Below are 14,707 nucleotides of genomic sequence, written 5' to 3' on the forward strand. Positions count from 1 at the left end.
AGATTTCCCCAGACCTATGTCCTCTGTCTGCACAGACACCTCCCAGCACTCGGGGGTACATCTTCTGCCTGTACCAACATGATCCTGCTCAGGAAATTATTGGGCCTCTCACCCCAATATTTCAAAATAGCTTCTGTGGCCTAATGGTCATTTCAGAAATGAGAAAATGAAATGGCAGCATTGACGGAAAACAAAACACAACTTGTGCCATTAGGTCAGATATTTTCTTTTGGAGGTGAGTCTGCTGGAAAATTACTACCCGCATACAGTGACTGTGGCCCTGGGGTGATGCAGGAGCAGTATAAAAGCGGGCCCTTCTCCTCACTCTCTCATCCACTCCTCTCGCCTCCATCTCCTTGGGAACACAGTGAGCTTGGACCCTTTCTTGTCTTCCTCCTCCTCCTCCTCCTCCTCCTCCTCCTCCTTCTCCTCTGCTCCTCTGATATTTCTCAGCACATATTGCCCCTTTGTCCTGCGCTGGGTTTTGGAGCTGCTTGCTTGGGATAAGGAAGAGGGCAGACAGTGGGGCATGGAGAGATTCTGGGGCTTGGCTGAGGTCTGTCTCCTGAGCTGTGGGCTAGGTGGGGACCTCCCTGGGCTTCATCTTACTTGGAGGGCTCTTTTGGGCTGAGGGAAAGAGTCTACCTTTGGTAGGCTGACAGGATACTCAACACCCACCCCTCACGCTCTGTTTCCCCCAGCCCTCTCTCCCAGGTGCAACTCTAGTCCCAAAACATGTCCTGCTACAACCAGTGCCTGCCATGCCAGCCCTGCGGCCCAACCCCGCTGGCCAACAGCTGCAATGAGCCCTGTTTCAAGCAGTGCCAGGACTCCACCGTTGTCATCCAGCCCTCCCCCGTGGTGGTGACCCTGCCTGGACCCATCCTCAGCTCCTTCCCACAGAACACCGCCGTGGGATCCTCCACCTCTGCTGCTGTTGGCAGCATCCTCAGCTCTGAGGGAGTGCCCATCAACTCTGGGGGCTTTGGCCTCGGGGGCCTTGGCCTCGGGGGCTTTGGCAGCGGCTACTGTGGCAGGAGGTGCTTCCCCTGCTAAGGCTGCTGGCAATGGCCCTGGAAAAGGCCCCCACGGACCCATAAGATGGTACTGGGCAGGGGACAGGGCATCGGCTTGTTGCTTTCGGAGAGTCTGAGCAACCCCAGCACCCCTTGCAAAAGGATGGGGTCAGCCTGGGCTCTCAGAAAGCACAACCCATGCCTCTCTTTCCCCTCTTCCACTCTCTCCTTTCCCTCCCGTCTCCTTGTTGTCTTGTGCTCCCCTGGGCTGTGAGCCCCACAAAGCCAGTCTAGGGAAGACCTGCTGGCCCTGCTCCCTCTGTGGGACAGGCAGATGGACACCTGGTGGGATCTCTGCCTCAGCCATGGGGTGCAGACTCTTCTCTGCCCCTGGTGCTCTCTGTACTGGGACCCCACTCTGATTGACCTCATTTCCCTCTTTTGACTCATTAAAATTCTTCTGCATCCTAGTCCATGCTTCTGTGTCATCCTATTCCCTGCAGACACTTTCTGAAGATACCCAGGGAGACACATATTGCTCGGGGTGGTTCTGGGAAAGATATTTTGGGGGTGGTACTGCTGTGATTGTTAATACAGGCTTGCTTTGAGTATACTTAGCCATACTTAGGGTGACGCTCTGCTTTTGAGATTTCGCTACCTGTTTGGGGCTGGAAGAGTTACCCAACACAGCTCAATGACCATAGCTACTCAAGAGCTTCTTTTCAGTCTCCTACCAAAGCATTCTCTTCTCCACTCTCAGCAAGTGCTGTACCCTCAGCAAGTGCAAGCAAGAGCCTTTCTGCATACCATTCCTACTGGTACCTCAGTAATAATTATAAACTTAGAGCACTGTCAGTCCTAGAAGCAGACACTGTCTGGAAAACACGCAGTTAGTTTCAGAAAGTGCAGTTACTTAAAAGAGACTTAGCTGAAAGGAAAAATCACCAAAAGGAGAATTGGTTCTGTTTCAGTCCAAACCAGGACATTCCACACCTTATTCCATACCATTTATGTCATGCTCAGATCACTACATTTTTTTTACATTTTCAAATATATACAGATATTACTAGTTTATAATGTCTATATGTCTACTAGTTTATAAAGTCTATGGGGCTGGATGGGATACACCCAAGGGTACTGAGACAGCTGGCAGAAGTGCTCACCAAACCACTTTCCATCATTTATCAGCAGTCCTGGCTAACCAGGGAGGTCCCAGGTGACTGTTCATTAGCAAATGCGACACCCATCTACAACAAGGGTCAGAAGGAGGATCCGGGGAACTACAGGCCTGTCAGTCTGTCCTCAGTACCAGGGAAGGTTATGGAGCAGATCATCTTGAGTGCCATCATGCGGTACATACAGGATAACCAGGCGATCAGGACAAGTCAGCATGGGATTATGAAAGGCAGGTCCTGCTTGACTAACCTGATCTCCTTCTATGACAAGATGACCCTCTCACTGGATGAGGGAAAGGCTGTGCATGTTGTCTACCTGGACTTTAGTAAAGCCGTTGACACTGTTTCCCACAGCATTCTCCTGGAGAAACTGACTGCTTATGGCTTGGACATACGTATGCTTCACTGGGTAAAAACTGCTTGGATGGCTGGGCCCAAAGAGTTGTGGTGAATGGAGTTAAATCCAGTTGGTGGCCGGTCACAAGTGGTGTTCCCGGGGCTCAGTACTGGTGCCAGTTCTGTTTAGTATCTTCATCAATGATCTGGACCAGGGGATCGAGTGCACCCTCAGTAAGTACACAGATGACAACAAATTGGGTGGGAGTGTTGATCTCCTTGATGGTAGGAAGGATCTGCAGAGGGATCTCGACAGGTTGGATCAATGGGCCGAGGCCACTGTGTGAGGTTCAACAAGGCCAAGTGTTGGGTCCTGCACATGGGTCACAACAACCCCATGCAACGCTACAGGCTGGGGGAAGAGTGGCTGGAAAGCTGCCTGGTGGAAAAACAACGGGGAAGTTATTCGATGGCAGCTGAATATGAGCCAGCACTGTGCCCATGTGGCCAAGAAGGCCAACAGCATCCTGGCTTGTATCAGAAATAGTGTGGCCAGCAGAACAAGGGAAGTGATCATCCCTCTGTACTTGGCACTGGTGAGGCCGTACCTTGAATACTGGGTTCTGTTTTTGGCCCCTCACTACAAGAAAGACCTTGAGGTGCTGGAGAGTGTCCATATAATGGCAATGAAGCTGGTAAAGGGTCTAGAGCACAAGTGTGATGAGGAGCGGCTGAGGGACCTGGGGGTGTTTATCCTGGAGAAGAGGAGGCTGAGGGCAGACCTTCTCGCTCTCTACAACTGCCTGAAAGGAGGGTGTAGCGAGGTGGGGGTCTGTAGAGGGGTTTTTGGAGCAGAATGGTCATGTAATGAGCCAGAAGTATGAGAGTATGGAGTGAAGGCCTAGCTGCGTGAGAAGATTCATGTAGCTAGTGTCAACAAGCCGACCTTGGAGAGATGAGGAAAAACAGTAGCTGAGCAAACAAGAATTGAGGGAGTAGTCGGTGGGAGCCGAACACAGAGGAGAAGAAACAAGAACTGATGGAGCCAATTAAGGAAGGACCAGTGGCAGAGCAGTGACCAATCAACACATCAAAGAAGAATATGTTTAGTATTATTAACCAGTAGCAATGCACATGCTTACAGCCAGGGAAAGTACAAAATGTATAAAAGGGACAGCTTATGCTTAATAAAGCATCTTCACTTTGATTCACATTGGATTTTGTGGAGGCGTGTTCCTTCTCCTCAGATGGTGACCCCGATGGGACACTGATCGACGGCAAGTTCGGGGGGAAAAAGGAGATGGGCCAAAATATTTCGAAAGAAGAAAGTGCGATAGTAAGGCTTCTCCTACATATCCTCTCTAAGAGAGGAGTGAAATATGATGAGCATTTGCTCCGGAGACTTTTAGTTTGGTGTCGAGAGCATGGGTTCCCTTCAGACCCCCAGAGCGCTTTTAAGGTGGACACTTGGGAAGATATTGGAAAGGGTTTATGGGACACGATAAGCAGTGGGTAAAAGGAGGCAATAGAACTGGCAACTGCATGGAGGGCTGTTCTTACTGCTCTTCAAGAAATGAAAGCAGAGAGGGCTGTTGCAGCAGGGGCTTTTACGGCTCTGCGTCCAACAGAGGTTAACCCTGGGGCGAGAGGTCTTCGTGTTTTTGGTCAGCTGCCAATACCGGTTTTTTCAACCCCCTCCGCACCACCAGAAGAGCAGGAGAAAATTGAAATACCCCCTAAACCAACAGGGGAGCCCCCTAAACCGGAGGAAATGGAGGTTGATGAGCATCAGCCCGAGCCCACCCCCCCACCCTTCAAGCCTCCGCGAGCCGCCAATCTCACAAATCGCGCCGAATATGAAAATCCCCCTTTGCCCCCGTCGTCTCCCCCATCGCCTGCCGGCGGTCCAGGGAAATTTAAGGATCCGGTGGCTTGGGCGGAAAAATTGTTAGCAAAATTACAAGACCTGGAAAGACAGATGACCTTAACTGAGCGACAACATAAGGAGGAGCAGAGGAGAGACGAAGAAAGGGAACGCTTACGCAGGGGGGCCAGGGGGGCTGGGGGGGGTGCTGAGGCGGCTGGGACTAGCCGCATGAGAAACATGGATGGGAATGTTGGTATGCACTCTGTCATGGGGGACGGGGGAGGAGACGATCTGTGATTACGGTGGCGAGGAGTTATACAGAATGCGCTAGTGGAGGGGGAAATTCTGCCCACAGCTTTCCCAGTTATTTTGGGAAATCAGAGAGAACCACCACGCTGGGTAGGATTACAGTGGGAGATTGTTAAGGAGGCACGGAAAGCGGTACAACAAAATGGGTTGCATGCACCTTATACCCAAGCATTTATAAATAGTATCTTTATGTCTACGCTTTTAACACCTTTTGATTTTAAGCAATTGATGGCGATGATTTTAACCCCGATGCAGGAACTCTTGTGGTGGACGAGGTGGCATGACACAGCACAGGCTGCAGTGGTGGAAAACCTGGGGAGGGGAGATAATGATCCACTTTTAGGGATAACATTTGACCAACTGGTGGGAGAAGGGCAGTTTAGTGATCCACAACGACAGGCACGACTTAGACCAGAAGCCTTGGCACTTACTGCCACCTTAGCCCAAGAGGCTTTTAAAACCCTCCCAGAAGATGGGAAAGTAATTCCTGCCTATACAAAAAATAAGGCAAGGTCCATCTGAGCCTTATATGACATTTTTAGAAAGATTGCGTGAAGCATTGGAAAGGGCATCGCTGACCGACGTAGCTCGAGAGGCGTTGCTAATGTCGTTGGCAGTCGACAATGCTAATCCTACTTGTAAGCGCATTTTACAGACATTACCCAAAAATTCTAGCCTGGCAGAAATGATGGATGCGTGTGAGCGCGTAGGAACAACGGAAGAAACAGCAGGATACATGGCGTCAGCCTTTGCGGCTGCGGTGAAACCTCTAGTACGATCAGGGAGAGGCGATCGGGGACCAAAATGTTACAACTATGGCAAACCGGGACACCTTAAGGCTCAATGCCGAGTAAAAAGTCACGAGTTTGTGGGGACCTGCAATCGCTGCCGGAAATACGGTCACCGTGCAGATGAATGCCGATCTAGATTCACTAAGCTGGGAAACTGGGGGGGCGAGCGCGAGGAGACCCAGCGCGATGACACAAAACAGGTCTTCCACCAGGGCTGCCTGGATGGCGTCGCCGCCACCACAAGAGGGAGTGCTGGGGTGGTCATTGCCACAGCAGTAGAGGTGACTCTGATAGACCCGCAAGTACAATGTATACCCACCGATATGAAAGGCCCACTGGGTCACGGGTTGAGTGCCTTACTTATCGGGCGATCCTCTACGACCCGAAAAGGTCTTTTCGTTTTACCCAGTATAATCGATGCCGATTTTACAGGGGTCATATCTATTATGGTATGGACCCCCCTGCCACCAATTCATATACCCAAAGGAGAAAAAATTGGACAACTGGTCCCCTTTAAATCAGCTGTGCCCACAGCTGGGAATCAGATAAGAGGGGCTGGGGGTTTTGGATCAACAGGCCAGGCTGACATTTATCTGGCAATGGATATCAGCAAGGCAAAACCAACAGAACGGGTAACACTAAAAGAACCTGGTGGGAAAACTTGCGTGGTCATTATGCTGATTGATACTGGAGCAGACGTTACAATAATCAGTCAAGCAGCGTGGCCTCATTCGTGGCCATTGGAGATCCCCCCTACGCCCATTTTGGGGGTCGGGGGAATACAGACCACTAAAATCAGTACAAATGTGATTTGTTGCAAATTGCAGGATGGGAGTACCTGTACAGTAAGACCATATGTGATGCCTGTCCCCATTTGTTTACTGGGGAGAGATGCATTAAGTCAATTAGAGGCACGTTTGGTAACTAACAGTGAGGGTTTTTAGAGGCAGCCATTGATGAAGGGCGACCAATCCTAAAACTAACCTGGAAAACAGAAACTCCAGTTTGGGTTGATCAATGGCCGCTGTCTGCAGAAAAAATCGCCCACCTTGAAAGCTTGGTACAGGAGCAACTGGAAAAAAGTCATATTGAGCCCACAACAAGCCCATGGAACACCCCAATATTTACTATTCCAAAAAAAAAGTGGCAAATGGCGTTTGTTACATGACCTTCGAAAAATCAATGAGGTCATGGATGATATGGGAACCCTACAACCAGGGCTCCCATCCCCCAATATGATCCCTAAAGATTGGGACATTTTAATCATTGACTTAAAAGATTGTTTCTTCACCATCCCTTTGCACCCTGATGACTGTCAGAAATTTGCTTTTTCGGTGCCATCAGTGAACAAAGCTGCACCTATGAAACGCTATCATTGGGTTGTGTTACCACAGGGAATGAAAAATTCACCGACAATGTGTCAAATGTATGTGGCCTGGGCACATACATTCCCAGAGGAAGGAGTGTGCTCTGCTCAAAGAGATAGCTAATGAACAACTATACCAACTTTTTCATGAATTATGGCTTTTGCTGACAGAGCGACTGCATCCATATTTCATCACACATATCTGTAGTCACACAGGACTCCTGGAAGGCTTAGCTGAAGGCAATGCTCGGGCAGACAAACTTGTTGCACCTGCCTGGGCTGCGCCTTCAATTGATCGCTTCGCTCAAGCACAACGATCCCATGCCTTTTTCCATCAATCTGCTAAGGTACTGCGGCGTCAGTTTGGGCTACACAGTGCAGATGCATGTGGGATAGTCCAGTCCTGTCCAGACTGTCAACATCTTGGGGGTGGTTTAGCACCTGGTGTCAACCCCCGCGGTACTGGACCGTTGGAGATATGGCAAATGGATGTAACACACATCCCCGAATATGGACGGCTGAAATATGTCCACGTGAGTGTTGACTGTTTCTCCCTTGCTACCTGGGCTACAGCACAAACAGGCGAATCCAGCAAACACGTTCAACGACACATGCGTTCTGCTATTGCAGCCCTGGGCATTCCACAGACGATTAAAACGGACAATGGCCCAGGCTATGTGGCACGTGCCACACAGGACTTTTTCCAACTGTGGGGTATAACGCATGTAACAGGTGTCCCACATTCACCAACGGGACAAGCTATTGTGGAGCGCATGAATCAAACTCTGAAACACCTTTTACAAAAACAAAAAGGGGGAGAGCCAGGGCTATCTCCTCCTGACAGGTTGTGTAAAGCGCTTTATGTACTAAACTTTTTACGCTTGCCACAGGACTACTCTGTACCTCCAGCAGTAAAACATGGTGCAGGGTTAAAGGGAGGTATGGAGGCTTTTCAGAAAGAACAGGAACAAGCCAAAGTGATGGTAAAAAATGGGGTGACTGGTGTGTGGGAAGGTCCAATGAAATTAATAACGTTGGGTCGAGGGTATGCATGTGTTGTTACAGATACAGGAGCCAAATGGGTACCAGCTAAGTGGGTGAAGCCGTGGCTACAAAAACAACCTGAACTACAGGAGCCAACTCAGGATCTGCCTCGGAACACTGACCTCTCGAGAGATCCAGTGCCCTGACTGCGGGAAGTGTGAAAAAAGGTTTGCGTGGGAGGTATAGAAAAGGGAGCAAAAGGCGCAGTCATGATGAAGCAAGGGGTTGTTTTTTCTGTGTTAAGCCTGCTTTGGATCCTGGACCTGACAAAAGGTCATCAACCGATAGTCCTTCCACCGACACCGTGGAAGGGGAGTCACAACGTTTGGGTGACTCTGATGCGGAGCTTGAACCAGACGCAGTTTTGTGCCTCCTTAGCTCAGCCTGAACAACCCTTTCATACATTTCTAGTGGGGGTCCCCTTAAACAGATCTGAAAGTAAGGAGATAGTGGCAGGGTTGAATGTGCTGAAACAGAACCTCTGTGAGAATGCAATGAAATGTGGCGAACATTGGGATTTATGGGACGATAGCTTGCCTGTCAGTCCCTTAGAGCCAAAAGACCTTGACATCCTAGGAACTTTAGAGGCAGAATCCTGTGTGTTTTTCAGTTACACAGAGGGATCAAACATTTATCAGAACAACATAAAGAGATTACAAAATGTCACACCCAGTAATCCATTGTGGCAAAATGAATCTATCTGGTGTGCAAACGTAGGGCGCAGTCGAACAGAGACAGCGCCAGATTTGGCCATGCCTAGAAAATTACCAGAAGGTTTATTCCTAATTTGTGGAGATAGGGCTTGGCCAGGGCTGGCCAGTAAAAAACTGGGAGGTCCGTGTACCATAGGTAAATTAAGCTTACTAATGCCTACACGAAAGGTCATATTAAACCACACTAACCTACACAAGATTAAAAGAAGTGTCACTACCTTAGGGAAAGAATGTAAAGATGAGGTAGAACTATGGTCTAGGACCAAAGTAGTTCTTTCTTCTATTTTTGCACCGGGTGTGGCTGCTGCACAAGAACTAACACAATTGCGAAATTTAGCTTGCTGGGTTGCAAAAAGAGCTGATCAAACTTCTAGAATTTTAGGAACATTAGCCAATGATGTAGATAGTATTCGACATGCTACCTTACAAAATAGAGCTGTTATAGATTTTTTATTATTAGTGCACGGTCACGGATGTCAGGAGTTTGATGGGATGTGTTGCATGGATCTGAACGATCATTCCAGGTCAATTCATAAGCAGATCAAAGAGCTCATGGATGCCACACAGAAAATACGGAAACAGCATGGGTTCCTAGATGACTGGTTGGGTAATTTGGGAATTGGAGGGTGGCTGGTCGGATTGATTAAAATGTTATTGATGGGATTGTTTGTGATTTGTATTATCATCCTTGTATTACCGTGTTTATTCTCCTGCTTGCAAAGGGCCCTGCAGCGGACAATAAACACGGCCTTTCTGGCTCAAGAAAAGAAAGGGGGAAATGTAGAGGGGTTTTTGAAGCAGAATGGTCATGTAATGAGCCAGAAGTATGAGAGTATGGAGTGAAGGCCTAGCTGCGTGAGAAGATTCATGTAGCTAGTGTCAACAAGCCGACCTTGGAGAGATGAGGAAAAACAGTAGCTGAGCAAACAAGAATTGAGGGAGTAGCCGGTGGAAGCCGAACACAGAGGAGAAGAAACAAGAACTGATGGAGCCAATTAAGGAAGGACCAGTGGCAGAGCAGTGACCAATCAACACATCAAAGAAGAATATGTTTAGTATTATTAACCAGTAGCAATGCACATGCTTACAGCCAGGGAAAGTACAAAATGTATAAAAGGAACAGCCTATGCTTAATAAAGCATCTTCACTTTGATTCACATTGGATTTTGTGGAGGCGTGTTCCTTCTCCTCAGGGGTCGGTCTCTTCTCCCAAGGAACAAGTGATAGGACGAGAGGAAATGGCCTCAATTTGTGCCAGGGGAGGTTTAGATTGGAGATCAAGGAAAATATCTTCCCCAAAAGGGTTGTCAAGCACTGGAACAGGCTGCCCAGGGAAGTGGTGGAGTCACCATCCCTGGAGGGATTTAAAAGCCGTGGAGATGTGGTGCTTAGGAATATGGTTTAGTGGTGGGCTTGGCAGTGCTGGGTTAACAGTTGGACTCGATGATCTTAAAGGTCCTTTCCAACAAAAAAACATTTCTATGATTCTATGATTCTAAAATTCATCTGTCTATACAAAAAGTCAGTTACGTTCATCAAGTTCATGATTGCGGGTTTCCATCTGGCATAGCAGTCTCTCATTGCAGCAGAGATGGTATGAGATTTCTCATGGTTTGTGCCCATGGGGTGCAGGTTAAAGATGTCAGTCTCAAGGAGCTTACTGGATGCCACTTGATGAAGCTAGCTCCAGTCTCATCACCACTGCATTAACTGAAAGACACTTATTGAACACTGTTAGTATTATGTAGCAATTAACAACATACAGTTCAGAATTAAGTATTCTCACACAGAATTAGATCACCTTCAGGGAGACAACCTTCAGTATCACCCACCAAGTACAACCAGGCCCTTCAGCGAAAGAGATCCCACAGATGGGTTTGCCTTTGCCATAAGCAGGAAGGACCCAGACAGTTTTCCCTAATAAATTCCTTTCATGCACCACGGGGACTTTATCCCCTTCTACCATATTTAAAAGGTCTGACTGAGCAGGGCCAGCTCGGTTGATAGATCCCCTGGTGTTAACTAACCAGGTAGCTTGTGCCAAATGCTTACCCCAGTTTTTAAAGCTTCCACCACCCATTCATTCCAGGGTAATTCTTAATAGCCCATTGTATCGTTCAGTTTTACCAGAGACATGATATACCCACTTGATGCCATGCTCTTTGGCCCAGTTGCCTATGAGATTGTTTTTGAAATGAGTCCCACTGTCCAACTCAATTCTTTCTGGTGTGACGTGTCACCACAAGATTTGCTTTTCAAGGCCCAGAACAGTGTTTCGGGTAGTGCTGTGGGGCACAGAATATGTTTCCAGCCATCCAGTGGCTGCTTCCACCATGGTAAGCACGTAGCATTTGCCCTGGTGGGTGTGAGGGAGTGTGATATACTCAATCTGCCAGGTCTCCCCATATTTATATTTCAGCCACCGCCCATTATACCACAAAGGTTTTAAACATTTTGCTTGCTTAATTGCGGCACATGTTTCACAGTCATGGACAACCTGTGCAATAGAGTCCGTGGTTGAGTCCACCATTCGGTCGTGAGCCCATCTATATGTTGCATCTCTCCCTTAATGACCTGAAGTGTCCCAGGAGACACCAGGATCACCCATCCTAACTATAGCATTCTCAAAGGGAGGAACAGAGTGCAGTGGGCTGCCTTATACTAGAACCATATTATCATACAATCATAGAATTGGTTTGGTTGGAAGAGACCTTCAAAGATCGTCTAGTCCAATCCCCCTGCCATGGGCAGGAACATCTGTCACTACATCACACTACTCAAGGTTCCATCAAGCCTGGCCTTGAACACTTCCAATGCCAATGATGAGGCATCCCACCATTTTCTGGGCAACCTTTCCCAGTGTCTCACCACCCTCATCATAATAAATTTCTTCCTTATTTCCAAACTTCATCTACCTTACTTGAGTTTTAAACTGTGACTCCTTGTCCTGTCACTGCAGGCTTTGATTAAATGTCTCTCTCTGACTTCCTTATAAGTCCCTTTTATATATGGAAAGGCTGCAACAAGGTTTCCTGAGAGTCTTTTCTTCTCCAGGATGAAAAACCCCAACTCCCTCTGCCTTTCTTCATCAGAGAGCGTTGCAGCCCTCTCATCATTTTTGGAGCCCTTCTCTGGAGCTGCTCTAACAGGGCCATCTCTTTTCTGTACTGGGGACCCCAGACTGGATGCAGTACTCCAGGTGGGGTCTAACGAGAGTGGACTAGAAGCAGAGAATTACCTCCCTAGACCTGCTGGCCATGCTTCTTTCAATGCAGTCCATGATACGATTGGCTTTCTAGGCTGCAAGGGAACATTGCTGACTCATGTGCAAGTTTTCAACCTCCCAGGACTCTCATCAAAAACCTGGATTCTGTGAGCAAGAGTGTAGCCAGGAGATCGATGTGAGTGATGATCCCACTCTGCTCTGCACTCGCCTGATGGCATCTAGAATGCTGTCAACTTTGGGGCTGTAATACAAGAAAGACCTTGACCAAGTGGAGCTAGTTCACTGGAGGGTGGACAGGATGGTGAGGAGAGGCTGTGGGTGTGGGGATTGCTGAGCATGGAGAAGAGAATGCTTTGGTGGGAGACCTAAAAGCAGCTTTCGAGTAGCTATGGTCATTGAACTGAGTCGGGTCATTCTATCCAGCCCCAGATAGGCAGAGAAATTTATAAAACACAGAGTCACACAGTGCATGACTGAGAAAACTCAAAGCAAGCCTGTGTTAACAGTCACTGCTCCAGGCAGTCACTAAAACCCCCCAAAACACCCTCCCCTGAGCAATATACCTCACCCTGGGTACACTGGGAGGGTGCCTGAAGAGAGAATGATGACACAGAAGCATGGACTGGGATGCAGCAGAACTTTAATGAGTCAAAAAAAGGGATATGAGGTCGATCCAAGTGGAGGGACCAGAACACAGAGAACCAGGGGCAGACAAGAGTCTGCATCCCATGGCTGTGGCAGAGATCCCACCAGGTGGCCATCTGCCTCCCCCACAGAGGGAGCAGGTCTTCCATAGGGTGGCTTTGTGGGGATAACAGCACAAGAGAACAAGTAGAGGGGAGGGAAAGGAGAGAGTGGAAGAGGGGAAAGGGAGGCATTGGTTGTGCTTTCTGAGAGCCCAGGCTGACCCCATCCTTTTGCAAGGGGTGCTGGGGTTGCTCAGCTCTTCTGGAAGCAACAAGCCCATGCTCTGTCTCCAGTCCAGTACCATCTTATGGGTCCCTGGGGCCTTTCCCAGGGCCATCGCCAGCAGCTTTAGCAGGGGAAGCACCTCCTGCCACAGTAGCCGCTGCCAATGCCACAGAGGCCAAGGCCCCCGAGACCAAAGCCCCCAGAGTTGATGGGCACTCCCTCAGAGCTGAGGATGCTGCCAACAGCAGCAGAGGTGGAGGATCCCACGGCGGTGTTCTGTGGGAAGGAGCTGAGGATGGGGCCGGGCAGGGTCACCACCACAGGGGAGGGCTGGATGACAACGGTGGAGTCCTGGCACTGCCTGACACAGGGCTCATTGCAGCTGTTGGCCAGCGGGGTCGGGCCGCAGGGCTGGCATGGCAGGCACGCGTTGTAGCAGGACATGTTTTGGGACTAGAGGTGCACCTGCGAGAGAAGACGGGGGAAGAAGAGCATGAGGAGTTGATGAGGAGCAGTCTGTCACACCACCATGAGGGAGCCGAGACATGAGCTGGAGACAAGAGTTAGAGACTGCACAGGGAGACACACGGCCTTCTTCCCCTCAAACGAGCTCTGACACGACCAACCAAGCCCAGGGAGAAGCCTTCCTAGCCCATCACTCAGGATACACCTCAGCCAAGACCCAGCCATGACACACCTCCGGCCCCCTTCCCTCTCCCGTGACAAGCAGCTCCAAGACCATGCATGGGACAAAGGGGCAAGTATGTGCTGAGAAATCCCAAAGAGGGAGCAGGACCACGAGGAGGCGGCGAAAGAGCTTCAGACTCACCTTGTTCTCAAGGAGATGGAGGCGAGAGGAGTGGATGAGAGAGTGAGGAGAAGGGCCCGCTTTTATACTGCTCCCGCACCACCCCAGGCGCACACTCACTGCACACGGGCTGTAATTTTCCAGCAGACTCACCTCCACCACAAAATATCCTACCTAATGGCACAGCTTGTGTTCTGCTTTCCGTCAATGCTGCCATTTTCTTTCCTCATTTCTGACATGCCTGCTCTGCCTTGCAGCCTCCTTTCATGTGCCTGCATGAGAAGACAAAGGATATCCTGAACAAGACCATGTCATTTGGGGAACAAGATGCCTCCTAAGTGAGGGAGGGGTCCTGTGCGGGCAGGGGATCTTGGCTTGGGGCAGTGAAGGGCAGTTGCTTGCATCTCCCTTGCAGGAAGAGGCCCAGCTCTGCCCCATACCACACGTCAGTAGAGCACCCAAAGGCTTTTCTTCCTTGAGGACACGCCACGTGCTTCTCTCTCCTCCCTCTCTCTCCGCTCACTCCAACAGTAACTGCCCGTTGCACCCCTGGGCAGACAGGCTCTGCTAACGTTTCAGCTCTCTTCCTCTTGATGCCCGTTGCTCTGCGGAGAACATTTGTCAGGCTCTCTGAGTATGCACGGTTGGTGTTAACAAAGCCAAAACCCATCTGGCGTTGAATCGGGTAAAGCACATGGAGGTCAAGAAGAAGGTCTTCTTCCAGGTGGCTCACTAGCAAATGCAAGGCTTGGGCAAAGACAACCCCAGCATTGAACAGGGCAGCTTCCCTGATGACAGGGGATACACGAAACGTCGAGGTACTCCAAGGGTTCTTGGCCTTGGTCTTTCCTGGTAGCATTTGATGTCGAAAGATCCAGCTCCTGATATTCCTCAGAACATCTGCAGCAGAAAAGACTTACCCACAGCAGACCAGGATCAGGCGTGCGAACATTTACACAGATTGGACTGACACGGTGTCCCTACAAGGTCGCTCTCAACTCCCTTTGAAAGTCACAGCAGTCATGGAATGCATATGAGGACTGGAAGAAAGACAATGGGCCTCCTGTCTTCAGGAAGGGCACAATGGAATGACAGGCTCATCTGTCTCACCTCTATTCCTGCAAAGGTGATGGAGCAAATCATC

The 14,707-nt window shown here is 49.4% G+C and overlaps 2 protein-coding genes across 2 annotated transcripts; one reads left to right on the forward strand and one right to left on the reverse strand.

Moving 5' to 3' along the window:
• Positions 1–735: 735 nt before the first annotated feature.
• On the forward strand, positions 736–1,056 carry LOC137673691 (feather keratin 1-like). The gene has a single exon (XM_068418651.1). The coding sequence runs from the start codon at positions 736–738 to the stop codon at positions 1,054–1,056; it is 321 nt and encodes a 106-aa protein (XP_068274752.1).
• An 11,822-nt stretch (positions 1,057–12,878) lies between these two features.
• On the reverse strand, positions 12,879–13,657 carry LOC137673586 (feather keratin 1-like). Its single transcript, XM_068418478.1, has 2 exons — positions 13,593–13,657; positions 12,879–13,209 (listed from the first exon to the last, which is right to left on the reverse strand). Exon 2 carries the CDS (start codon positions 13,197–13,199, stop codon positions 12,879–12,881), a length of 321 nt encoding a protein of 106 aa, XP_068274579.1. The 5' UTR covers positions 13,200–13,209; positions 13,593–13,657.
• Between the last annotated feature and the right edge of the window lie 1,050 nt (positions 13,658–14,707).

This window comes from Nyctibius grandis, chromosome 26, assembly GCF_013368605.1.
Source record: "Nyctibius grandis isolate bNycGra1 chromosome 26, bNycGra1.pri, whole genome shotgun sequence".
Lineage (NCBI taxonomy): Eukaryota > Metazoa > Chordata > Aves > Nyctibiiformes > Nyctibiidae > Nyctibius > Nyctibius grandis.